Below are 23,346 nucleotides of genomic sequence, written 5' to 3' on the forward strand. Positions count from 1 at the left end.
ATTACGTCTTTATTGGCGGCTTTTCTGTCCTTCCCGTGTGCTAGAATTGCGAGAGGCGGGAGCGAACTGTTGAGGCTATTCAGAGCATCAATGAAGCAAAACGTTGTTCATAGCCGACCATCTCGCAGATTTGCTGCTTCGGGTCTTGTCAGTTAAGCAACTAGAGAGGCAGATATTGATCAAGAATTAGTTTACATCGCTGGAGCCTGATGAAACGAATATCATACTTGCATCATTTGAGGCAACTATATGTGCTTTGGCATAATGGATAACAACTCCTTAGCATACGCAGCTGCTATTGCCGCAGCGTACTGTTGCCAGCCCTTGTTCTTGTGGGAATCAGCATAGTCGCAAATCCCACGGATAACTAAACATGGAAAGTTGTTCATAAGCCCAGCCGCCTCCATCTCGACGCACAGTGCGTTTGTTTCCTTGCGGAGTCGTTCTCGAGCAGCCCCGTCGCGCATGACTCTATTGGCGGATGCTATCGTCCCATAGTGAAACTTTGGCCAGTTGCTTCCACGCGGTGGGCGGAATTCCAACCGGGCTGGGTCACAACCCGCGCATGTGAGAGTGTTTCCTTCGTGATAGTAATCGCTGTTGAACAATTGGTCGTTCTCCACGCCTGGATGTGACCAGTTGTTTTCCGAATCAGGATATTTGGCTTCAATATGGGCCAAGTGTCCTAAGATGGACCACACCAACGCAGAAGATCCTGTAGCTTCTTGACTTGCCAGTCGTGAAACGGCGTTGAGTAAAACATTCGGCGGTCGGTTCAAATGGCCTGTCAGCTCAAAGCGACTGTCCGTGATAGCTTTGCCATAATCATACTGGATGACCCGTTGACTGATAACAACATCTCCCAAGCGCACGTCAGAGTTCTCGCTCGGCAAACCACCTCCAACACCCACCAACAGAAAATATTCCAATGCAGTGAAGGTTTGGCGCATGTGTCCTGCTACCATGGCCGCGGACGTTGTACCCACATGCCCAGATGGTAAGCAGCCAACGACAATCTTTAGATGCGCAATCTGGCCAACAACGTAGTTGTTCTCGTCCTGTCTATGTTGCGGGGGGGTTTGGTAGATTTTGTCGAGCATTTCTTCAGCTGCTGCCATCTCTTTCGGTAGCGCACATATCCACCCGACTGTATAGTCGATAGGTTGAGGTGAAATTATGTTAGCTACTGCGCCTGGCCTGACATGCTTGAGATTCAGGCTAGCAGTCATCGTTTCATTCATTTGGAAGCCTTCGGTGTGAGATCGAGCTTCGATATTGCTGTCGACATTACTTGCAACAGTCTTGTAGATAGGGTCAGAATCTTGTGTGCGACGGTGAGCCTTTGAATTGAAATGCTGTGCCGAGAGCTGTTAGTGTGAGAAACAACTCAAAGCATGTTTGTGAGCAATGCCAACCATTTTCAGATCATTTTCGTTCGAGAATCTGCGCTTGCAAGGCTTACAGTAGTTCTTGTAATGGTTCTTGGCTGTCATATGCTGGTTTGCTGCTTCATGCGTGGGGAACTTGACGACACAAGTTTCACAAGGAATCTTGGGGCTCCAATGCCCAACCTTTGTCATGTGCGCTTCTGCTGCACTCCGATCTTGAAACAGTTTATTGCACTGGTCGCATTTTTTCCTCGGTTTTTGATGGCCCTTTTCAGTCATGTGCTGCTTGCACGCTTCCTGAGTACCAAACGTTCTCGAGCACGTCTCACATCTAGGCATCTTGACAATCCGATGGTTGTTTCAGTGGATTATGTCAAGATTAAAATAATTAACGCGTAGCGAAGTGAAGGCTGAAGTCGGTCGATAACCCCGCACGGCGAAAACAGCTCATTGGTTGTCGGTTGCAGGTAGCCAGCTCAGGTGGAAAGATGCATAAAGGCACTATCCGGTAAGTAATATGGAATTACGGAATCGTCTTCGCAAGTGACTGACTAAGAGTGTAAGGTAATGAAGGCTATATAAGTAGTTATAGAATAAATTATAAGCGATTATAAGTATATAGAATATATTCTTTTATAATTTCTTATATATTAGCTACCTTAGCTATTAATATAACTTAGTTATACTTAATACCTTTAAGCATATTACTAGATATAACTTACACCTTATTTAAGATAATATTAGTATCCCCTTTGCTAATATAAACCTCGTATGACTAGTTTATCCCTTGGGAATCCTATGATTATTATATAAATGTCGTCAAATACCCTGGAATGGCAGAGAGTGGCCACAGAGCTCGGCAAATGGTTTATCCAAATAATATCACGACTCTACTACCGTTCTCGAAGCTTTAGCGGCCACAGGCTGTTTTATCTGCCGGATATATTACACACTTTACCTCGTAAAACTTGAAGATGGTAGAAATGACTCGATCTCACGGGTAGGGCCTTTAGACGCATGCACGCTGTTCATTGGCATGGACTGGGGGCTCGGCTACAAGATCGGGTCTGTGAGCCTGGATCTCAAAGGCTTGCGAGAATCGGACACCTACATGAACTTTCCAATAACTCCAAGGAGTCCGTGCTCATGATATGATATGGAGGGGGGCTGTGCATCAGGCTGACACTTATAGGACTCACACCAGACACCTTGGACAAAGACCTGGAGTGGATGGTCAGAGAGCGTATCGACCCATGGATTGCGGAATGTCTCACGGGCATTGGCCACCACCAAAAGTGCGGTCTCCGGAAGCTTCAAGATGACCAATCTTTTGAGCTCCCAACCCGCCTGATCCAGGTGAACCAGATTGGTTCCCTCATTGTCAGACTGAAACTATCTTCTGAGGTACGAATGGAGGGTAAAAGGCCACGGTATCTCTCTCTGAGTTATGTCTGGGGCAAAAGCAACGAGTGTGCCAAGACCACAAGGCTAAATTTCAACCAGAGGAAGCAGCAAATCGACGTTGCTGCATTTCCTCAAACCATTCAGGATGCTATCAAGATAACCCGGAGTTGCCTGTCGACTCCTGAGCATTCACGGGGGTGGTTACTTTGCGGGGCTTTTTCGCAACAACATCACCTCAGGACTTGTGCGGATGGTGGAGTGGACAGACTTTTATGAGCCAACTGCTCGCAAGGCACCGGGCTTTCCGACCTGGTCATGGGCATCATCAGACGCGCAGTTTGGGATCTCCTTTCCCTCTTTGGATGAGTCACTCATTCAATGCCTGAACCCTGAAGCCTTTGTATCAGCACCCGTGTTGATTAGTTTCAAGGACGAATCGGAACGCATCCTTCATCTCAGGGGCCCTCTGATCTCGTTAGATGTGACGTTATACGAGAGCTCCGGACAGCAGTACCAGAGACTCAAGAAGTGCCGAAACGAAGAATGGGATGTTGAAATTGAAGCCGAGTATGACGCGCATGACCTGCAGCCCAGTTTTCCAAGTTGAATGTGCGTATTTATTCTGGGCCGGCATCAAGACAAGTTGATGGGGATCATATTGCGGCAAAAGGGCTGTTTCTAGGAGCGCGTTCGGATAGCAATAATGGGAATCCCAACACGACTCATTTCTGGGAGAGCACAGAAGGATGAAGAAAACATTGCATTGAGAGCCAGGTTCGAAGAGTTTAACAGGGAAGTAAAGCGTATCTAAAGCATTGCCTTTCGCCGTCAAGGCAGGGTAAGAGGTTCTGAGGGGTTGGATGGCCTATGATCCCTAGGGTCAGAGATTCGAGTGTAAATAGTAGGACCCGTGCCGGCTCATGTATCGCTTGGGTTTGGCCTCAGGATACCCTTCTGATAAATTAGCATACGTGTCATGATGATAATCGCTCAGCTTATCCTCACCTTGGGGCTTTGTCATCGTCTTACCCGGTTAGCTTATAAATCCTCCAAACTTCAAGCGCGGGGAAGCTATAAAGTTGTACCATTAGCATTCATTCCCCTTCTCTCGAGAACAAGACAACACCAAAACGATGGGCGACCGCAAAATCCCAACCGTCATTGAGCGGCCCCTTCCAAATGCGGTCACTTACGATCTATCGACAACTGGGCAGGTAAAGATCACGCTTCCAGAGTCCTCGGCCTGGTCGAGCGGCCTGCACTGGCACGAAACCCACGACGAGTACCTCAAAGTTATCAAGGGTACGATTCGCGTACAGCTCGGGAGTACGATACAATACATCAGCGCAACCGAGAATGAGCAGCCTGAAATCAAGGTTGCACGCTATGTGTGGCACGAGTGGCAGCGCGCAGTACCCGATGGAGAAGTGGTAGTGATTGAGAGGACGGAGCCTGACGATAATGAGAAGGCAATCTTCTTTTGGAATCTCAACGGCGTCATCTTGAGTGCACCGAAGCTGTTGAACGACTCTTCATCTCTCGTCTCACGGCTACCTGGCAGGGTTCAGGGCCTGGCCCTCGACTTTTGGATCACTCTCAACCTCTTTGTTATTTTCAACCATCTCGACAATATCCCCGTCTTTTTCAACGCACCAAGCTTCGCCAAGAGATCCAGCGGCACTATTTTATCCTGGCTACAGGGTTTGGACTGGCTTGTCTCTCACACTGTTTTGTTTGCGGCGTCTTGGGGAGGGAGGGTGCTTGGAATACAACCAGTTCATAGGCAATTCACTCCAGCCGACGTCTATAGCGAATGGTGGTCAAACAAAACAGAAAGACGGAACAAGGTGGCCTAGAAAAGGGCAGAATGGAAACCCTACAAGTGACGGTGTTTCACGTTGTTAGCTAGGTAGGTATAACAGAGTTAGTACCTATCAATTACACGACCTAGTCACTATTCTCACGAGCACTTTGCCTCTGAAAGAAGAGGGGCGTAGGAAGAAAAAAAGCTGAGGTTCTAGCTACTCCCATCGGATGCACCACCACTGCTTGATGATAATTTGGCTTGCAGTCGTTGGCCAAAGCGTTCCAACTCATTGGGGAGATCAGGGTAGTGGCCTATAGCCTTTGACACCTCGCCAAGCAGATCTACAGCCACCAAAATCCGCGATAACAGGTCTGGATCTGGACTTGTATCCATTTCATCAAAATCTTCCCTCAACTTCCTGTACGCTTTGGTGCACCTTATAGCCATCAGACGAGCCTCGTGATTGTGGGATTGAAGAGTTTCCATTTTCAACCTTGAGTGAGTGTTTTTGCACTCTTCAATGAGACTTTCCGCGGCCATCATCATCTGGTTGATAACAATTGGTTCTGAAAACGCATCTTCCACTTCGTCACAGTTGTCTTTCACGGCGACACCTGCTCCGGCGATGTTCCGTAGCCATAATCTCACAGCTTTGGGAAGAGAAAGGTCGCCTAGATCAATCTGGAGCTCGGAACAGACACCAAGAGAATGCAGGAGATGGGCTTTGATGTACATTGGGCAGCCATCACTATTTATCTCTGCCTTCTCGTGAAGGAAGAGAATGACTTCCCTCGCGACCTTGAGCTCTACTTGGCGGAAGCGGACCAACGCATAGTGGCGGATGAGTGGGTGGAAAGCAATGTTCTGCACCGACCCCCCGTTGCGTACCTCGGTGATGAAAGAGACAGCTTTGAGCCTCTGGAGCCAGTCGGATATGACCAAATAGTTGGATCTGAGCACCGACGCGTGAGGGCCAAGGCTCGAGGACTGATGCCTTCGCTCCTTATTCATCCTCCAGCAGTCATGGAAGCATTGGTGATCGGTACGGAGATAAGGGAGTAGTTGTAATAGTCTTACAGCATTGGCAGAGCCTTCTCGTAGTTCGAGACGCTCGAGCGATTCTTCGAAAGTGTCCCAAAGAGAGCGGGCCTGGGCCTTGAACTTCAAAAAGACTTGTCGCTCCTCGAGACTCCCGGTGTGGAAAAGCCGCATCAACTCGGCCACGGGACGGGAAAAGAAGTTCAAGTGCGTCACGAGGAACGGGATGACGTTTTGTGCCGCAAGGGGATGGCCGTGGATGATCCGGGCCAGAGAATTGAGCTCCTGGTTAGACAATTCCAAGCGTCCAGAGCTCAACTTCGCAATGGAATCTTGTAGTACCGAAACGGTGGCGCATGTGGTCAATGGCTGTAGGCGCACTTCCAGACACTCTCTTTCAGTCCAACTCACGGTCGAGTCTCTTGTTGAGGTGACAATGTGCCACGCTGGACACCCCAGCACAAACTTGAGACTTGATGGCGCAAAGGTATCAGCGTCATCGATGATCAGCAAGGAGTCTCTGTTGGATTCGTGGCCTAGCCAGGTGGTAAAAAATCGAATTCTTTCCGAAGGTGAACAATCCTGCCATCTCTTCAGGTTTGTCGAAGGACCTACGATCATGTCGCGCCCAATGCTGATGCATATCTCGGTTATCAAGTCGGATAGTGATGCCCGCTCACTCTGTCTTCCAAGAAAGAAGATGTTTCGGCGACCCTTTTGCGCCAAGGCGAACTTCAAGAGCAGCTCCGTTTTTCTGTACTCGCTATTAGAGGGTTTGCAGGTTGTGGAATGGGAAAAAATACCCTATCCCCGCCATCCCTTTGATCGCTGTCAATTTGCGACGAGTTGGTTGTATAGATACCGCTCCCTCCAAGGCGGTCAGTTCCTCTGCCCGACCGAACATGTCACCTCTGAAGGTGTCCATGTCTTTGAGTTGGGCACCTTCCCACCAGTATTTGCTACATGGGGGGTATGCATGTGCGACAAAGCGAGGATGACCGTACATCTAAATTCTCGATGAGTTCTTGAACCTGACTCTCAAGGGGTTGAGCTCCCTACGCGCCGTTCGCTTGACCGATCCTCGATGGACCTGGCCATGATCTCGGCATAGACTTCGTTGAGTGCCGAGTTGACGATCATGAAAGCGTCGAGATTCGAGTCAAATTTGCAGATGGTCTTGTGGTCAGTTCCCATGATCACATGAGCTGGACTGCTGGGGTCTAGAGTTGCTGATGCTTTCGAGACAACCTGGCGAGGGGGTGAGCCTAAAGACAGGATGATGCAAACGAACTATGGGGGCGTACGTGCTTGAGCCCTATCTTGGTGTCCATCTTGCGGCCTTCGGCAAAGCATCGAAAGGGGGGCCGAGGAGACAAGGCCAGAAAGGTAGACCCGTCCTCCACAGCAGAGTCACCAAACGCTTTTAATGCGTTGACAATCTCTGACCTTACTCCGAGAAAGACGCCAGCAGCAGCGACGGCAAAGTCGTTCCAGTCGGCCACACTGGACCCGATGTGCGGTGTAGCCAAGAAAACGACGCCCACTTGAGACAAGTTCACTCCTGGAACGCGAAAGCTGGCCAGCTTTGAGAGTGCCTGGAAAATGTCATTTTCTGTCCGTAGGGTGACATGTAGAGGCCTGCCTTTTTTGCAACTAGTCCACCTAGCGAGTGGCAAACCAGAAGAAGGGGCCGGTCCCTCTCCTATAGATGCAAGTCAACTCCGCAAGTTTGAACGGCATCGATTTATACTTACATTTTGAGATTTTCTGATAAGGCTCAGATACTCTAGAAGACTGTCGGCCCAGCTGTCCACAGTCATAACCGACTCTTTGCTAGTGAGATCAGAGTCATATCCAAACGTCATGATTCGGCTTTCGCCAAAATAGCCCGTCGATGGTAAGTAGTCTCTCAGCCACATCTTGCCGTTCTTGGCGGTCCAAGTATCAATTGCGTTGCCTCCAAGTCCGTGAATGGCGCAGATACTAAGGTCATTAATATCAGTTGTTGAGAATGTAGCGAGCGTTAGTGTGGCCTACTCCATCTTGATCTGGCTGACATCGGCATGCTGGAATAGGACGGTGATCCCCTGGAATCTTGGCGTGATTTGCCAGTCTCGCCAGAGATATTGAGGATCCTTCATGGCTTTGTTGTGACGCTTCTGAGCTAGCACCCGGACTTCATGTGTTGAGTATGCTATGGTTCCAATGAAGAACTCATTCTGTAAAGAGAAAGATGTTGCCCGTGGCTCTTTCGACTCCATCAAGGGCATAATGCTCTCATCTTTTGATGGAGAATTATCTCGTGAGGGTCTACAAGGCTCAATCGTATCCTTCCTTCTTCTCAAGTGTCGTATGAGAGGAATCGATTTGAGCCTCAAGTGATGTCCCTTGTGAGGCAGCTCAGAGAGGCTCTGGACGAACTCATTGTACTGCCCGATGGTCGTTCCACCGGGGATGCCGGTGATCCTGAGAGCACGCTTGCTATCCACTGGCATCTGGCCTTGCTCGAAATTGGCTGGATTATCAACTTAAGAATGAGACTAAGAGTAGAAGAAGATAGATCATGGAGTGAAAAGAGCCAAAGCTGGTGGTGTCAGCAATGCCCTGGGTGTGTGCAGTCACTTGATCATCAGCGGGACAGAATAGCCACCAACACCCGCAGCCTGATCAGTCCAAAGTCACAGTCGGGTTGAAAATGTGGCGGCACCGCCATGCATACGAGGCATTTTTGTCATTGGCCAGCCTGATCACCCTCGAAGTCAAGACTACAGAGCTGATTCTATGTCGAGTGCCGATTCACTTATCCTTCAGCGCAGAGCCTACTGCTGTGCGCCGCTCAGCTCATGGCGAACATGGATAGCTTCGGCAGGTTCCAGCAGCTACTGTACTCATTTCGAAGCCCAAGGCTTCCACTGGATCTCTTCACAAGAGCCACTGCACAGGGGTCATCATGGTCACCCTCTGGCGAAATATCCAGCGAGCCCGCACAACGACACGGAGTGCCACCCTGGTTCATCAACTTCTGGGCCTCTGGCAGCTACATTTTTGAGAATGATGGCCCTGTGCCTGGCCTTGAGGGCTTCAGCATGATCTCTGATGGCGGATTCCGATTCCTACAGAGGCGAGACGAAGAGCCGGCGTCCCAGCCCGACAATGCGGTCGACCCGCGAGTGTGTCTTGCAGAGTGTCTTGCAATCATAGTTCATGCATTTCCGTGCATTAATTCGGAAGTCTTGGGCGAGGAGCTGGTTTCGATGTTCCTGCCGCTTGCAAAGACCTTTTTGTTGCCGCTGCTCGCTTGCGTTACAGATCAAGATGTGGATGACTGGCTGCTGCCGCAGTCGGGCGACTTGTGAGTTCCCGAGTGAGCTTTGTACGTCAGATATAGGGAATTATGAAGGTCTAACACGACTTGACTTATTTCTGTTTCAAGGAAAATCCAATTTGCTTATTCCCTCTCGGACATGCTGCACCAGATAGTGACCCATCTCGGCGTGGGAAATCCGTCTGTTCTCACAGCATTTCCAGAGAGACTCCTTTCATCGCTTGAAAGACAAGATATATGCTTCTACCAGGACAAAGTGTGCCTCGGATGTCTGGTGGGAGTCATTGACGTGCTCAGACGTGGCACACTGGACTCGTTCCTTGCTTCTACACTTCAGAACGCTCGCCGGACCAATCAGAGGTGCAACGCGTGGATCGGCTTATGTTTGGGCACTTTGCTGGCTGCCAAAAGCTTGCACTCATCCAAACCGCTGGCAGATGCTATTTCCATGGCTGTGGACAGGTGGAGGCCGCTATGCGAGGATAATCCATCTCGCATGGAATATCTCGTCGCCGTCGACATACTCTCGGCCCAACAGCTTTCCCAGATTCATCGACCAGTGCCCATGGCTCTCAATATGGATATTTTGCATGGACTTTTACTTGCTCGAAAAGGAGCCAGCCTAGATGCGTTGGAAGTTCTCAAGGCGGCCATGCCAAGTGCCATCCAGACTTGGGGTGGAACATCGTTGCAAGTTGGAATCGTGGCCGCAGAAAGCGCCAACTGCTGCAACGCTGTACGCTCCGAACCTCTTGCAGAAAGGATAGCGGGTCGCTTTCTCGATCTGAGGACGACTCAAGAGCTGTCGAGGAGGCCCGACTGGTTCTACCTCCGTGTCGCTCTGATAGATTCCCACATTGGCCAGGCAAAGTACCAAGAGGCTGAGTTGGAGCTCGAGGAAGTCCTGGAAAGGTCTCATACTCCTGACACGATACGCATGATGAGCTGCCTTCGCCTTGCCAAGGTGCGCCGTAGGATGGAGCGGGGAGGGAGAGAAGCCTTCCGACCGAGCGCACCTCTGCAGACAGGGGCCTCGCTTCTTAAGCAGGCCCCCAAAGTACTCCAGCGAGAGTTTTTGGAGGAGACGGCCTGTAATCTCGCCATCATTCCCGAAGCAGAGCGGCGAAACACAGCGTCGGAGCCGACACAGTTGGTCGAGAATATCAACGAGTTCCTCGAGGAGAGTGAATCCGATTTCCAAAGATCGTCTACCGCATGGTACAGTAGGATATGGAAAGACTTCAAGCCGTATAAGCATGAGACTCCAGAATATGTGTTGGATGGTTTTCTTGAGCTTGTGGATGAAAGCTTTGACAATGGTTTGACGTCAAGCCACGTCGAGACGGCCATGGCACTTCTCCGCAAGAAATATGCCAAGGATATTGGGCTACATGATTTGAAATACTCGCACCTTCAAGTCATGGAGGAGGCAGATGCCATCTACGCAGAGGCGAATAGGCTGGTCATGTCTTGGTCCGAGGCCATGGCGAATCCAGCGTTGTTGGAGGTCACGGATGAAGAAAGGCATGAGATTGAGGACATCTTGCGGCATTTGGAAGATGGGAAATATTATAAGACGAAGCCGCTTCCTTTTTAGTGTATTCTTGGAACTGCTTTCTGCAGCGAGAGCCTGCATTGTGCCGCGTCTAGAGTTTATTTTCCAAGCCATAGAGTCCTGTGTGGTACTTTCCTTGGATGTCGCACATTAAACGCCCTAATGTTTCTAGCACCTTGGGGAGTGGGCGCTTGGAGTGCAACTAGCTGATATCTACAACGGATGGTGGTCAAACAAGTGGAGCAAGGCGAAGAAAAACATTTGAGAGGACAATAAAGTAGAAAAAAACACGGATCATACTTGAATCTTTAATTTGTAAGGTGAACGGTATTGCCATGAGGCCATTGCACGTATGACTGTTTCAGTCTCTGCTTGCCCCGACATTCATTAATGGTATGCAATCTAATTTTCTAATGAATGAATTAGCAGTGTGTGACTTGTTCAGCTCGCTTTGCCAATGTCCAGCCTCTTCACTAGAGAGCCTGAAACTTCCAGGTTTCGGGCCCTATAGTTATACGTGCCGCAAGAGGGAACCGTTGGTAAGGGCGATGATGTCTCGGAAAACGGCGCAATCTTCGGTCGTTTCTACCGGGGCGAGTGACTTCTTAGTACATACAATATTTGCGGATGTTGTGCAGCTTTGCTCCGAAGGCGAGGAATTCGACTGAGTGATATAGGCCTATTACCACATTTTATCCGTATCTCGGGTCAAATGTCACGAGGGGTGCGTTTCGCCTGGGTTTACTCTTGGGGTATCTCCGAAGTAACCATCAGCATCTTACCTGGCACGGCACTAGCAATGACGACGGAATAGCGTTGGGGAAAACATCAAGTATTTGAACAACCTAGAGTAAAGAAGCCTTGTCTCAAGATATATCTACTGGTAGGTCGCAACTGGTTCCCCAAGCACATCCAACCGAGGAGTCACCCCAAGCCCCGGCGTGTTCGGCGCCTCGACAAACCCGTCATGAATCTCGAAAGCGCAATCGGCCGTCTTGGGTATAACCATCTGGTTGCTGTGAAGGATAGGTCTGAGCATGTGGCTTGGGATGGTCTGTGATAGATGGGTGATGGCTGCGAACGAGATATCCGAACCACACGTCTCCTGGACGGAAATTGTGATACCTGAGGCCAGACAGGTGTCACAAATTCGGCGGCATCGGGTGAGTCCGCCGACCTTGGAGACCTTGAGATTGATTGCTTCTCCCGCGTCAGAGGCAACAATCTCTGCAGCCGCCGCCTCGTTCAACAAGAGCTCGTCGATGAGAAAAGGAATGCTAGTCCGACGGCGAAGAGATATGGTCTCCCTCCAAGTGGCGCAAGGGGCCTCCAAGACAAAGTCCAATCCCTCCGGTAGCAGTCGCAGGGTCCTCAAGGCATTCTCGACAGTCAATCCATTATTGGCGTCGATGGTGAAGTGTTCATCCCGTTTCTTATCGGCGAGAGCTGCCTTGATTCTCTCAGCGTCTGACTCAGGGTCTTGTCCAATCTTGACAGAGAACTCCTTGCATCCCTGTGCGCGTACGTCGGCCACGAGCTGACGCGTGTCCTCGGCGTCGGCGACAGGAACAGAGAGCAGAAGTGGCAGCTTATCACCTGTACCGCCGACTAGAAGCTGACAGACAGGGAGCCCAACTGACTTTCCGAACACGTCCCAGCAGGTGACGTCGATGGCTGCTTTGGCGGTTTTATTACCAAGCAGTGCAGCGTTCATCGCATCGTTGATATGGTCCACATTTCTTGGGTCGAGGCCGATCAAGTGAGGAGCAATCTCGGCGATGCCAGCCCTAACGCCCAAGGCGTGAGAGGCAATAAATTTGGACCCGAAAGGGGTACTCTCGCCCCAGCCCTGGATTCCGTTCTGAGTGGTTATACGCACGATGGTGCCGTCAAAGCTCGTGTAAGTCCGGCCACCGGAGAGGTGGTAAACACCGCCTGAGTGAGGCAGGTCTACTTGGAAGACCTCGATACGGGCAATCTTAAGCTCAGTCATAGTTAAAGAGTATTAGGGGTTTGAAATAAGAGTCCGCAGAGATGGTGCTGTTGTAGATTGAGCAACGACGGACATCAACAGCCTTCTTATACCTTGGACATTCCCCTGTGTAGTTGTTGAACAGGTCATAGTCCCTGGATAACTTTGCCTGTTTAGGACTGCATATCCCACTTCCAGTTGTCTTGGGCGGTATTCGATTCCGGTGGCTTCAGATTGACTTTCAGCTGTAGTTAGCTAGGCACATCGACTGTGATACTGGCTATGGTCGGATATTGTATCCTCACTGTTGTGTCAAAAGTAGAACAGAAGACGTACGCATTCTGCATCCGACGTGTAGTTTCTCAACGGAACCCGTATCCGAGAGATAATGGGCAGGGGCCAGGAAACGAAGCAATTTCTTGAATCACCAGGCTATACTAGAGACCATTCCTAGGCACACGAAACCTAATAGGAAGCCGGAGTTTGCGGAGTCGTTCTATGGAGAGCGCTGGTGGCCGCTACGGTAATGCTAACCGACCTTGGACCTACTCAAGGTCTGCTGGTGGAGTCATCGGTACTGTAACCCGATCTGAAGTTGCATGAGCGCCGCATTAATGATTACTTACCCAGGATTCCGTGGCATCGAGATTGTTGAGACTTTCTGAGAAGAGACGAATCGCCGGGTTACAATAAAAACCGTCGATGCCCCGAGTGTTATTCAGCCTCTAGAGAAAGGCAAGTGATTCACCAATGATTTAACCTGACTCTCCTCATCACCTCGCTCTCTTAAGCCCGGGAAGGGCTCTTAACCACCCCTTTCTTAGTCATAAACTTCTCCCAGTGCCACCATTATTAAAGTAGTCATGGGGCTAGAAGAACACAACACCACAATCCTGCGTGGGACAACCTACGTCGACGGCACCGCCTCAGGGAAGCTCTTGGCAGCGAACCTCGAGCTGAGTTTCTGGGGCGGCGTCAACCCCAAAACGGGCCAAGTCATCGACCGCTTCCATCCCCTCAGCGGCCATCTTCTCAAGGATACCATGCTGGCGATTCCCGGAGGACGAGGGTCTTGCGCCGGAAGTGTCATCATGATGGAGCTTATCCTGAATGGTTTGGGTCCTAAGGCCCTCGTTTTTCAGCGACGCGAAGAGATCATGACCCTTGGCATTATCGTTGCCGAGGAACTTTTTGGCAAGACGGCTCCCGTGGTTACGCTAAAGCCTCATGATTTCCAACAGTTCCTGGGTTGGGATGGAGAGATGGTGCACGTCAAGGGAGGCCAAGTTTCGAATGGTCCGCTGGAAGGGAGCGATAACCACAAACACACTCTTGGCTTCGATATTCAGAGTCTTGGCGTTCAGTTGTCCGCTTTCGACCGGGCAATCCTCAAGGGAGAGCACGGTGAGACGACTATGGTCTCGATGAAAATTCTCGTTCGGATGGCCGATATGATGGATGCCCGAGAGATGATGGACGTCGGCCAGGCCCATGTCGACGGGGCCTGGTACGGCCCTGGAAGTGTCGCCTTTGGACAAAGACTTCGCGATTGGGGTGGCAAGTTCCGGGTTCCCTCAACTCTCAACGCTCTCACCATTGACCACCGGCGCTAGAAAGCTCTTGGTATCGATGCGGAGCTCGGTCCTACATGTCAAGAACTGACTCAGGCTTTCCTTGACATGGGCGCCAAGGTGTCATTCACGTGTGCCCCTTATCTGCTTGAAAGTGCCCCAAAGCAGGGGGATGCTATCGCCTGGGGCGAGTCCAACGCCGTCATCTACGCCAACAGTGTGCTGGGGGCGAGGACACTGAAGAACCCGAACATGTTGGAAGCTCTGATCGCATTAACCGGACGTGCCCCCAAGGCCGGCGTATATCTCGATGAGAATCGGCAGGCCTCTGTATGGATCAACATGCAACCAGTTGATGACGCCGATAACTCATTCTGGCCAATCCTAGGCTACGCCATTGGTGCCAGGGCATCCAGTCGCATCCCCGTCATCACCGGGATTGAGGACATGAAGCCATCCACAGATGACTTCAATGCGTTTTCAGCCGCATTCGCGACATCCTCGAGCGCGGCCATGTTCCACATAGTCAACCAGACCCCCGAGGCCCCTACTCTCGAGTCTGTATGTCCCGATGGTGTCTCACGAGAAAGAATAGACCTGGACTGGAAGGATTTGTACTCATGCTGGGAAGAGTTCAATAATGGATCCGAACCTCGGGAAGTCGACCTCATCTCCCTTGGGAACCCGCACTTCTCATTTCAAGAGATCAAGCAGCTCGCGCATCTCTGCTGAGGGCAAAAAAACACGACAATGTGACCGTCATTGTTACTTGCGGCCGTGCCCAGCATGGGCTTGCCACGCAGGCGGGCTGCGTCGGGGAACTTGACGACTTTGGTGTCCAGTTCCTGACGGATACATGTTGGTGCTCAGTAGAGGAGCCGGTGATTCCGAAGCCAGCAAAGGTCATCATGACCAATTCTGGAAAGTACATTCATTATGGACCTGGGCTTACTGGTAGGAGATTCTGCTTGGGAGCTTGGAGATGTGTGCTGAGGCGGCCGTGTCCGGATGGAGTAATGGAGGCCCGCCTGCCTGGCGGCAGAAGGCTAGACGTATCTAGGAATTGATATATCCGTACATCCGTAGAAAGATGTCTCTTTCCGTGGTGGGACTCGGTGCTTATCAGATTATCGCAAAATGAAGGACACGGGTTGTGAGATGTCAGCCGAGACCTGACATGACGACGAACTATTGCCCTTGGCCCCCATAGCTTTGCCCAATGCGTGCATGCGCCGAAGCCACTCATCCGGTTTTATCCTCTCAGGTGAGCCACGACTGGAACCAGCCCCGGCGGGACAGGGGTTGAAGGGACGGGCCGTGCAGTAGTTCGTCTAGATTCTGGTGGGACTATCTGCTGAGAAAACCATGTGGTGGCGGTTACGCGGCTGCAGCATTCGTCAGCCAGTTCTAGAACGGGCCTGAACCACATCGCTATCAGGACTAGAAACAGAAGCTGAAAATGCGCAGCCTGCTAGCTTGGCCACTCTGCATTCATCCTCTGGGCGGGGTTGAATCTAGAGCGGCTCTAGTTCCAATGGTGGCTGGCTGGAGAGCTACTAGACTGGTGAAATGTGAAACATTTGGCCAAATATCGCTAACGTTTCCCACTTCGGTTGAGATATGGGCTTTACGAGTGGCCACGATGTGGTGCTGAGGGTCTTGCATTTTGCTCTTGGTCTTTGAGGCCATAGCGATTCTTGGGGAGAAGATGCCGACTCTCGGAGCCGCGTCAGCTATCGAAACTATCGAAAACGGTATAAAAGCAGCGGCTCGACCTCTATCAGCGTAAATTCAGACAGAATCCTCCAACACTTTCCCACCTCGGAACTCCAACTGTGCTTCAACATGGCAGAGTCTAAGTTGCCCAAGACATACGCCATCACCGGTATTCCTGTTGATAACGTCAAGGTCAAGACAAAGAAGATCCCCTATGCCCCCGGCACGCCCATCCGTCGTGAGATCAACAGCCTTTGGCCCTCCGAAGACCCCCTCACCAAGAAGCAATGGACACTCTTCATCTTGGGCTTGGAGAAATTCAAGAACATGTCTGTTGATGAGCGACTGTCGTACTTCCAGGTCGCTGGTATTCATGGCTACCCCGAAACTTCTTGGGATGGAGCACCCGATCCGCCAAAGGACCCTGTCTGGGATCCTCCTGAGTCGCAGCCTGATGGTGCAAACCCGTACGGTGGATATTGCCATCACAACACCATCGCGTTCCCTACCTGGCATAGGCCCTATATGCTGCTCTATGAGGTTAGTCTCCATTTTTCTAAAAAGGTCTCTTCATTTACTAACCATTTCTCCAGCAACTCATATGGGAAAACATGCAGAAGGTCATCGAAGATGACTGGAAGCTCACTGGAGACCAAAAGGACGAGTGGATGGCCGCAGCAAAGTCTTGGAGACTCCCATACTGGGATTGGGCCCAGAGACAGACTTATGAAGGTTACGAGAACTCCTTTAGTCTGCCCTATGTTTGCATCCTGGATCGTGTCCAGATCTACCCTCCCACTGGAGATACGACTCACCCGAATCCCTTGACGGGATTCGTAAACCCTGAGAAGGATGCCAACAACCAGCCTCTTCCTTTTGGGCAGATGCCTCCTGGCAAGGAGCACTGGAAGATCAACGACAATGCCACTGACAAACAGCACCCCCCGTTGCCTGTAAGTGCTCCCTTCTAGCTTAGTCTTCCCATGACAGCACTGACTGAGTAATTTAGTGGGGCCAATGTAGTGGCACTAGTCGCTATGGCGTTCGCAATAAGGAAGGCGGGGGCTACGACGGTCTCCAGGGCGTCAACAACTTCAAGACGGCAAACCTCACCCTCAACGCCATGTCGGATACGACCAACTGGTACAATCCCTACAGACAGAAGGACCCTGACAGGGATCCTAAGTTCAAGTCCAAGCCCCCAGGCACCCTGGCTGACTCCATTAACCGCCTGTTCTCATCCGAGTATAACGACACTTGGGGCAGCTTCTCGAGCACCAAGTGGTGGGCGGAGAGTGCTCGGACCCTCACCACTGGGTACCTGTCGCTGGAGTACATTCACAACAATGTCCATGTAAGCTTCACTCTGACTATCTTATATGTGTCTGTTGCTTGTGATGCTAACTCTTGTAGAATGTGACTGGTGGTGGCGATCTTGTGGAGTCTGGTCTTGGACACATGTCGGACGTGCCAGTTGCCGCCTTCGACCCCATCTTCTGGCTGCACCATTGGTAAGTGGCTTGATTAGCATGCAAGGGGATCTCTAACATGATTAAAGTAACATCGACCGCCTTCTGTCCATGTGGCAAGCCCTCAACTGGGACAAGTGGTGGGACACGGAGGAGCCACCACCCCCCAAGGAAAACGACCCGACTGGGAAGCCGAGAACGAATCTCCCGGATCCTACGCCCTGCGATCCTCTTCTTCCCTTCCACAATGTCGAGACCGACAAGCCCGACGGAGAGCCCGATAAAGGGTTCTGGACGTCCAAGGGAGTTCGTGACTGGACAAAGCTTGGCTATACATACGACATCCTGACCCCAGCCCCAATTGCCATTCTCTCAGATGAGACCCTCAACGAGGAGGTCTACACAGCCGAGTTGCTGGCCAAGATCAACAGCACATATACCAGCACGGGAGAGTACTACAGAAAGCTTCTTGAGGACGAGAGGATCGAGAATGAAGCATTCTTTGGGCCAAACAACACCAAGTATCACTCCTGGAACGACTACATCATCAACGTCATCTATGATCGCTACGCGCTCAATGGCTCTTCTTACACCATCGAGTTCTGGCTCGGCGGTCGCGACAAGGATAGAGAGAGCACATTCCGTGACCCAGAGAACCTAGTCGGTCGGGTCTACTGCCTGGCTGGCATGACTCCTTCGACCACCATCAAGCCTGGAGGTTGTGCCAACTGTGGTTCGCAGAGGGATAACAAGGTCCTGTCGAGGGGTCAGGTGGCTCTCACCATTCCCATCATCTCCCAAGCTCTCAACGAAGACTACAAGCACCTCGACACCGTGCGAGGCCGCGATGTCATCCCGTACCTGGAGAACCACTTGCACTGGCGATTCATGCCTATTGGTGGTGGGTCTGAGAGGCCGGCCAGTGACTTCCCCGACACTGTCATCTCCGTCCTCAGGGGAACTGGCAAGTATGAGGGTCTGTCAAAGACCAAGAAGGTGCTGCCACCCAAGTATGCCAATTACAAGCTCCAGTACGCTCCCACGGAGAACAAGCCTGCTGGGTTGACCAGCGACGATGATGTGCTAGGTAAGGAGCACGAGAGTGAGCTTGCCTTTAGAACTTTTTAGACCGCGAGCCGTGTTCGCTCGGCCACGTCTGGATTGAAGGTCTTTTAGTTTTTTTGGTATGTCTGCTAGTCAGCGATACGACCATGCCAGTCATGAGTTATACTACGTATTGAACAATAAAGTGTCTTTTAGTCAAGTTGAATCTGGATCTGCATTAAGAACGCTACTCCTGATCCTCAGCTGGCACACCTTAAATGATTTCTAGTGTCCGATGAGAAGCCAGTTTTCTGAAGTCTTGCAGAAACTCATCGCGAACTGCTGCATGTCCCGATTTTTGCTTTTCCCCCAAGGCGATCCAGGCCTTACTTGGGAGAAATCCTCCTGTCACATCTGTACAGAGAATGCCCACTCGCTCATAAATCGCTTCCATCTCATCAACAGGCCTGACTATCAAGTATGAACGCATCCAATCTGGACCTTCATAAGCTGCTTCTAGCTTTTCGTAGCTAAGCAAGTGTAGTAGTAGAGCAGGTTTACCATCCAAATTGCGTAAGTAGTCTCTGCTGGTGATGTCCCACTGAAACGGATAACAAATCTCTAGTCTTGGATCACAAGAGGATGTAGGGTTTTGCCGGTTGAGAGAGAAACCGACAATCTCCTCACCAGAATCTTGATCCTGCCTAAAATGCAGAGTAACAGGAGCAACTGGCCCACTGACCTCCAGCACTGCCACTTCGAGCTTGCCCGAAAGAGAGGGATTGCTAGGAACACATTGCTTCATGCCGACTTCAGCTGCATTCACCAGGAGCATATTCTCGTGGCCAGCCTGACCCCAAGGACCTTTCATAAAGTACGCTTCGATGAAGGAAAAGGATATGTGACCCTGGATAGATGCCCAGGACCATGACGGTGTGCCTTTCAATGTCCTCGGCTGCCCAAGGTCTTGAGTCGCCCAGCATAGCCAAAAGAGTAATCCTTCCTCCCAGAGACCAGCAAGATATCTCCCAGGTTTCTGAGACTGTCTCATCAATGTTGCAATTCCAGAGAGGGCTGGAAGCTGATCACTAATATGAGTGAAGTTGAGGCTGGTTAGGTTCTCGATCTGCTCAAGCCAGAGAAACATGATCTTGTCGACGGCAAGTTTTCTTTCGGTGATGGCGAGAGCCTGGTTTGAAGTCTCGGCCCCTGAGGGATTCATCTCGAGAGCAGCTTTACCACCGCCGCATTGGCAGTTCACTTCCTCGTGGCATTCCCAGTGAACCTCTCTTGGTCCAAAATGGAGGAATCGCCGTGATAGAATTCTTTCCTGGTAAACCCAGCCTCTTGATAAGAGGGGAAACCGGTCCACGATTTTCGTGCGGTCCTCTAAGGCGTCGTGAAGATGAGCGAGGGGTCTACGTGCTCCCACACGAAACGCGCTCTGAGTTTTGGAATCAAATCCGTCAATTTCGATGGCAGCTTCAACGAGAGGGGTTGAATGGTATAAACCTCCAGCTCCATCAGTTGAGGCTGTCGCAGCGATAGTGAACTCGCTGTTGCAGTAGTAGGATGCCATCTTGACGGCTTCAGCCGACCAATCCTCGGCGCTGTTCTGGATGATGCACAAGGAATCGATCCAAATGCTTTCAACGCCCATTGAGCCTGCAAAGACGATGGCCTCTTGGAACGTTTTTGATAGTTCAGCCCATGGAATTCGGTTCTTGTACTGATCAATGTTGGTTGTCTTTGTTGTGATGATGGGATTCTTGCCCCAACAGTGGCTCAGAGTAATGTATTGCCCTGTTTCTCCTTTGGTCGTCTCATAGAGTTTTACTTTTGGAGGATTGAAAGGGTCGGCAGGGTTTCTCTGAGGCATAATTCGGACGACTCGTGAAGGGAGAGTTCCAGCGTATTGAACAGCGCATTTTGGATGGTTGTTGCGACAGCTTTCTAGCCATATGTGGGCTTGCTGGATGGCACTTTCGAGGTCGAAATCGAAATGATCGGCAGCCCCAACTTCATCCCAGGGACAATAATCGTCTGTAATCCGAGTCAATTTCTCATTCTCAGTCTGTAGTATAATACGGATTACCTCGACGTGAGAACAGTTCAATGAATCTGTTTGTTCTGGAAATGGCCCGAATGTCTTCACCAGGATGGAACAAGTCCCAACGCATCGGCCCTTCGAAACCATGAAATGCGAGCCTATGCTCTTCAGGCTTCTCAAATACGTAAGGATAACAATGCTGCAATGCCCTTAGCAGGATGCCGCACGAAGCGCAGCCTTCTGAAGCTGTATGCGCTATTTTGTCCGGGTAACTGAAGAAGACGTCGAAGGGGTTGCTCTGGAGCTGATCCCAGTCGAAATCCCCACAGTTGGGGCAGCCCATGCGGCGGCGTAACCTTCTGCGTGAGCTCATGGCAACTATTGATGGGTTGTAAGGGAAGACTGTCTGGGGACCAGAGATGCCGAGTCTTGCTTCTTTTAATGCACTATCACTTTTAGCATAAATAGGCCATCCCATCTTATCTACAAGTCTCACAGGGATCCATCGTCAGCTGCCCAGCCTCGAACTGCCCAATTAGATATGAAGCACAGCCGCTCCGCTGTCAGCTTTCTTGGAAGGATTGCGGGGTAAATGCTCTCTGATTGTTGTCAGGCTCGTACGGCCGTATGTTAGACTTGACATTATCTTGACTTCGGCCAAGTCATGTCAAGCTGACTTAAAAGCGAACCCAAATACGTAGGCTACTTCGAGCACCAGACAAATCAGTAAGTGTGTTTAAATCAGCGCATTGGACATGGATTATTGACTCTCCCAGGTCAGAATGGACCTTTTAAACTCTAGACTTTGCGTCTTTTGTCGCTGTTTGGAGCCAAAAGATGAACCATGTCCCTCGCTTGAGAATGAGCAATCGACCATGACTATCGCTGCCAGTCCCCTGGAAAAGACTCTTCCATGGACTAGGAAAGATGAAGATCTTTTAGAGAAACTCAGGCAAAGCCCTAGCTCGCTCTGCAGGCGCTGCTCCGACTTTGACATCCTGAGAGCCTTCAACGAAGCGATGCCTCTGGACCAGAGTCAACGAGCTGACCTTCAGGGAGGTAAGCACAGCGGATACTTCGAAATTCAAGAAAAGTATAGGCTGCGCTTGGGCCTTCTCTCCGCGTTTGTCGTCACTCCTACATGTCCGCTATGTCGGCTTATCTATCGCCTGATTCCTCGACCACCGCCGGATCACGATATGGACGTTCTAAGTCTTACGCCGTTTCGGTGGTACATTCGACAGGATCACTGGGAGACTGTTCCAGAGAGTAGGAGAGAGAAGTTCGCCGTGTGGCTGGGGCTCTTGTCTCCAGAAGTTGAGGGACCTTCCGGACGCAGCTTCTTCACCAGTGGCCAAAATCTCAGAACAGCAATGATGACTGGGGAAGCCATCGCTCTGGCGCCCACCCAACAAACACCGGCTGAAGAGATTTATACTGCGAGGAAGATCAACGGGATGATTGACTTTGATCACATTCGAAAGGGCTTGAAACACTGCCAAAATCATCATCCTGAGGCATGCCAGGCCAAGTTCGACAAAGGCCTGCTCGCTACCCGCATGATCGATGTCTCAACTCGAAAGGTTGTCAACTGTCCAGACCAATGTGACTATCTGGCTCTCAGCTACGTATGGGGTGGTGTTCACCCTCAAGATGGTGCTTTGGAAGCAGGAACTCTGCCCCAAACGATTGAAGATGCCATAACTCTGACAAAGGGATTGGGGAAACAGTACCTATGGGTATGACATTCCAGATTCTCGCCCATTTGCACACTAACTATTGCAGGTTGACGCCCTCTGCATCGACCAGAGCTTGAACCCAACACCGGAGCAAGCAGCTGAAAAGGCCAAACAACTCGGGCTGATGCACCTTATCTACTACTGCGCAACCATTACCATTTTTGCCGTGGCTGGCCCACGATCCGACTATGGCATTCCCGGTGTATCGCGTCCCCGTGTACCCTCTACAGAGGAAGTTATCGACGGACACACCATCTTGACTGTTCCGCCTCAAATCATGGCTGAGGTCAAGAATTCTGTTTGGCAGAGCCGCGCATGGACCTGGCAAGAAGACGCACTCTCAACCCGAAAGCTGTTTCTCACGGAGACTCAGTACCAACTGCAATGCAATGAGACACTTGGCTGTAGCTACCACTCGGAGGCATGTGATTCAGTGCCTGATCTTACATGGACGCATATATCAGGTGGCAAGGTCAAGGCCGGGTTTGTCGAGGTAAGTGAACACAGGAGGGTTGAAGATGGTGAAATTGACGATGCACGCAGGCCGACAATAAAGACTTTCTCAACAGAGCTGATTCCATCTTTGAGTCAATTCTCTCCAGTTACACACCCCGATCTATGACCAACGATGACGACTCTCTGAACGCTTTCCAAGGCGCCCTTACACGATTCGGCTTAGCGGCTTACCCAAAGGGCTTTGAGTGGGGAATGCCACTGAAGCAATTCCCCCAGTCACTTGCCTGGATACACGATTTCACTGTCAAGCCAAAGCGGCGAGCATCTTTCCCAAGCTGGAGTTGGGCGGGCTGGGGCGGGGGCGTGCATTATCCGGTTGGTCTAATCGCGAAGGAGACTGCCCAAGTCGACCTGGTACCACGAATGACTGGGATCAACGGCAAGGAGGTCACTCTTGAGGGCTGGGTGGCGACACTTGACATTCGAACCGAGCCTTTTAGCGAGCTTGTCGCACCCGGGAGTGATACGGCAGTTGGATGTATCACGGAGAGAAACTTTAAGCACAACAACACCATTCCGTCAGGGAGGTACAGATGTTTGGTCGCAGCAAGGGTGAAGAAGGAAACGTTAAGGAATGGTCTCCAGAATCAGCAGGTATTTCTGGTGATTCTCCGTGGAGACGAAGGGCCAAAAGTCTATGAACGACAGACGGTGATTACAGTGAGCAGGCTGGCGGTTGAGGGCAAAGACTTTATGGATTTTGGTCCTGAGCATACCACTGTCACACTAAAGTAGGCTATTTATCAACCTAT

At 50.9% G+C, this 23,346-nt stretch overlaps 8 protein-coding genes across 8 annotated transcripts; 6 read left to right on the forward strand and 2 right to left on the reverse strand.

The window, feature by feature from the left end:
- Nucleotides 1–3,925: 3,925 nt before the first annotated feature.
- On the forward strand, nt 3,926–4,648 carry LRP88_05527 (uncharacterized protein; the record flags this gene model as incomplete). The annotated part of the gene is made up of 1 exon (XM_083242078.1): nt 3,926–4,648. The coding sequence occupies one exon, from the start codon at nt 3,926–3,928 to the stop codon at nt 4,646–4,648; it is 723 nt and encodes a 240-aa protein (XP_083103226.1).
- A 2,027-nt stretch (nt 4,649–6,675) lies between these two features.
- Nucleotides 6,676–7,778, reverse strand: LRP88_05528 (uncharacterized protein; the record flags this gene model as incomplete). Its single annotated transcript, XM_083242079.1, has 4 exons — nt 6,676–6,885; nt 6,942–7,232; nt 7,392–7,620; nt 7,675–7,778. 4 exons carry the CDS (start codon nt 7,776–7,778, stop codon nt 6,676–6,678), a joined length of 834 nt encoding a protein of 277 aa, XP_083103227.1.
- A 1,761-nt stretch (nt 7,779–9,539) lies between these two features.
- LRP88_05529 (acyl transferase/acyl hydrolase/lysophospholipase) lies at nt 9,540–10,559 on the forward strand (the record flags this gene model as incomplete). The annotated part of the gene is made up of 1 exon (XM_083242080.1): nt 9,540–10,559. One exon carries the CDS (start codon nt 9,540–9,542, stop codon nt 10,557–10,559), a length of 1,020 nt encoding a protein of 339 aa, XP_083103228.1.
- An 835-nt stretch (nt 10,560–11,394) lies between these two features.
- LRP88_05530 (mandelate racemase/muconate lactonizing enzyme family protein) lies at nt 11,395–12,510 on the reverse strand (the record flags this gene model as incomplete). The annotated part of the gene is made up of 1 exon (XM_083242081.1): nt 11,395–12,510. The coding sequence occupies one exon, from the start codon at nt 12,508–12,510 to the stop codon at nt 11,395–11,397; it is 1,116 nt and encodes a 371-aa protein (XP_083103229.1).
- Nucleotides 12,511–13,382: 872 nt separating this feature from the next.
- Nucleotides 13,383–14,102, forward strand: LRP88_05531 (uncharacterized protein; the record flags this gene model as incomplete). Its single annotated transcript, XM_083242082.1, has 1 exon — nt 13,383–14,102. One exon carries the CDS (start codon nt 13,383–13,385, stop codon nt 14,100–14,102), a length of 720 nt encoding a protein of 239 aa, XP_083103230.1.
- Nucleotides 14,103–14,168: 66 nt separating this feature from the next.
- LRP88_05532 (uncharacterized protein) lies at nt 14,169–14,792 on the forward strand (the record flags this gene model as incomplete). Its single annotated transcript, XM_083242083.1, has 1 exon — nt 14,169–14,792. One exon carries the CDS (start codon nt 14,169–14,171, stop codon nt 14,790–14,792), a length of 624 nt encoding a protein of 207 aa, XP_083103231.1.
- Nucleotides 14,793–15,905: 1,113 nt separating this feature from the next.
- On the forward strand, nt 15,906–18,373 carry LRP88_05533 (common central domain of tyrosinase-domain-containing protein; the record flags this gene model as incomplete). Its single annotated transcript, XM_083242084.1, has 5 exons — nt 15,906–16,316; nt 16,370–16,729; nt 16,786–17,130; nt 17,190–17,287; nt 17,335–18,373. The coding sequence occupies 5 exons, from the start codon at nt 15,906–15,908 to the stop codon at nt 18,371–18,373; spliced, it is 2,253 nt and encodes a 750-aa protein (XP_083103232.1).
- A 3,165-nt stretch (nt 18,374–21,538) lies between these two features.
- LRP88_05534 (heterokaryon incompatibility protein-domain-containing protein) lies at nt 21,539–23,329 on the forward strand (the record flags this gene model as incomplete). The annotated part of the gene is made up of 3 exons (XM_083242085.1): nt 21,539–21,967; nt 22,125–22,571; nt 22,622–23,329. 3 exons carry the CDS (start codon nt 21,539–21,541, stop codon nt 23,327–23,329), a joined length of 1,584 nt encoding a protein of 527 aa, XP_083103233.1.
- Between the last annotated feature and the right edge of the window lie 17 nt (nt 23,330–23,346).

The sequence above is a fragment of the Fusarium phalaenopsidis genome, assembly GCF_050370095.1.
Source record: "Fusarium phalaenopsidis strain FUZ10S chromosome Unknown contig_32292, whole genome shotgun sequence".
In the NCBI taxonomy this organism is placed as follows: domain Eukaryota; kingdom Fungi; phylum Ascomycota; class Sordariomycetes; order Hypocreales; family Nectriaceae; genus Fusarium; species Fusarium phalaenopsidis.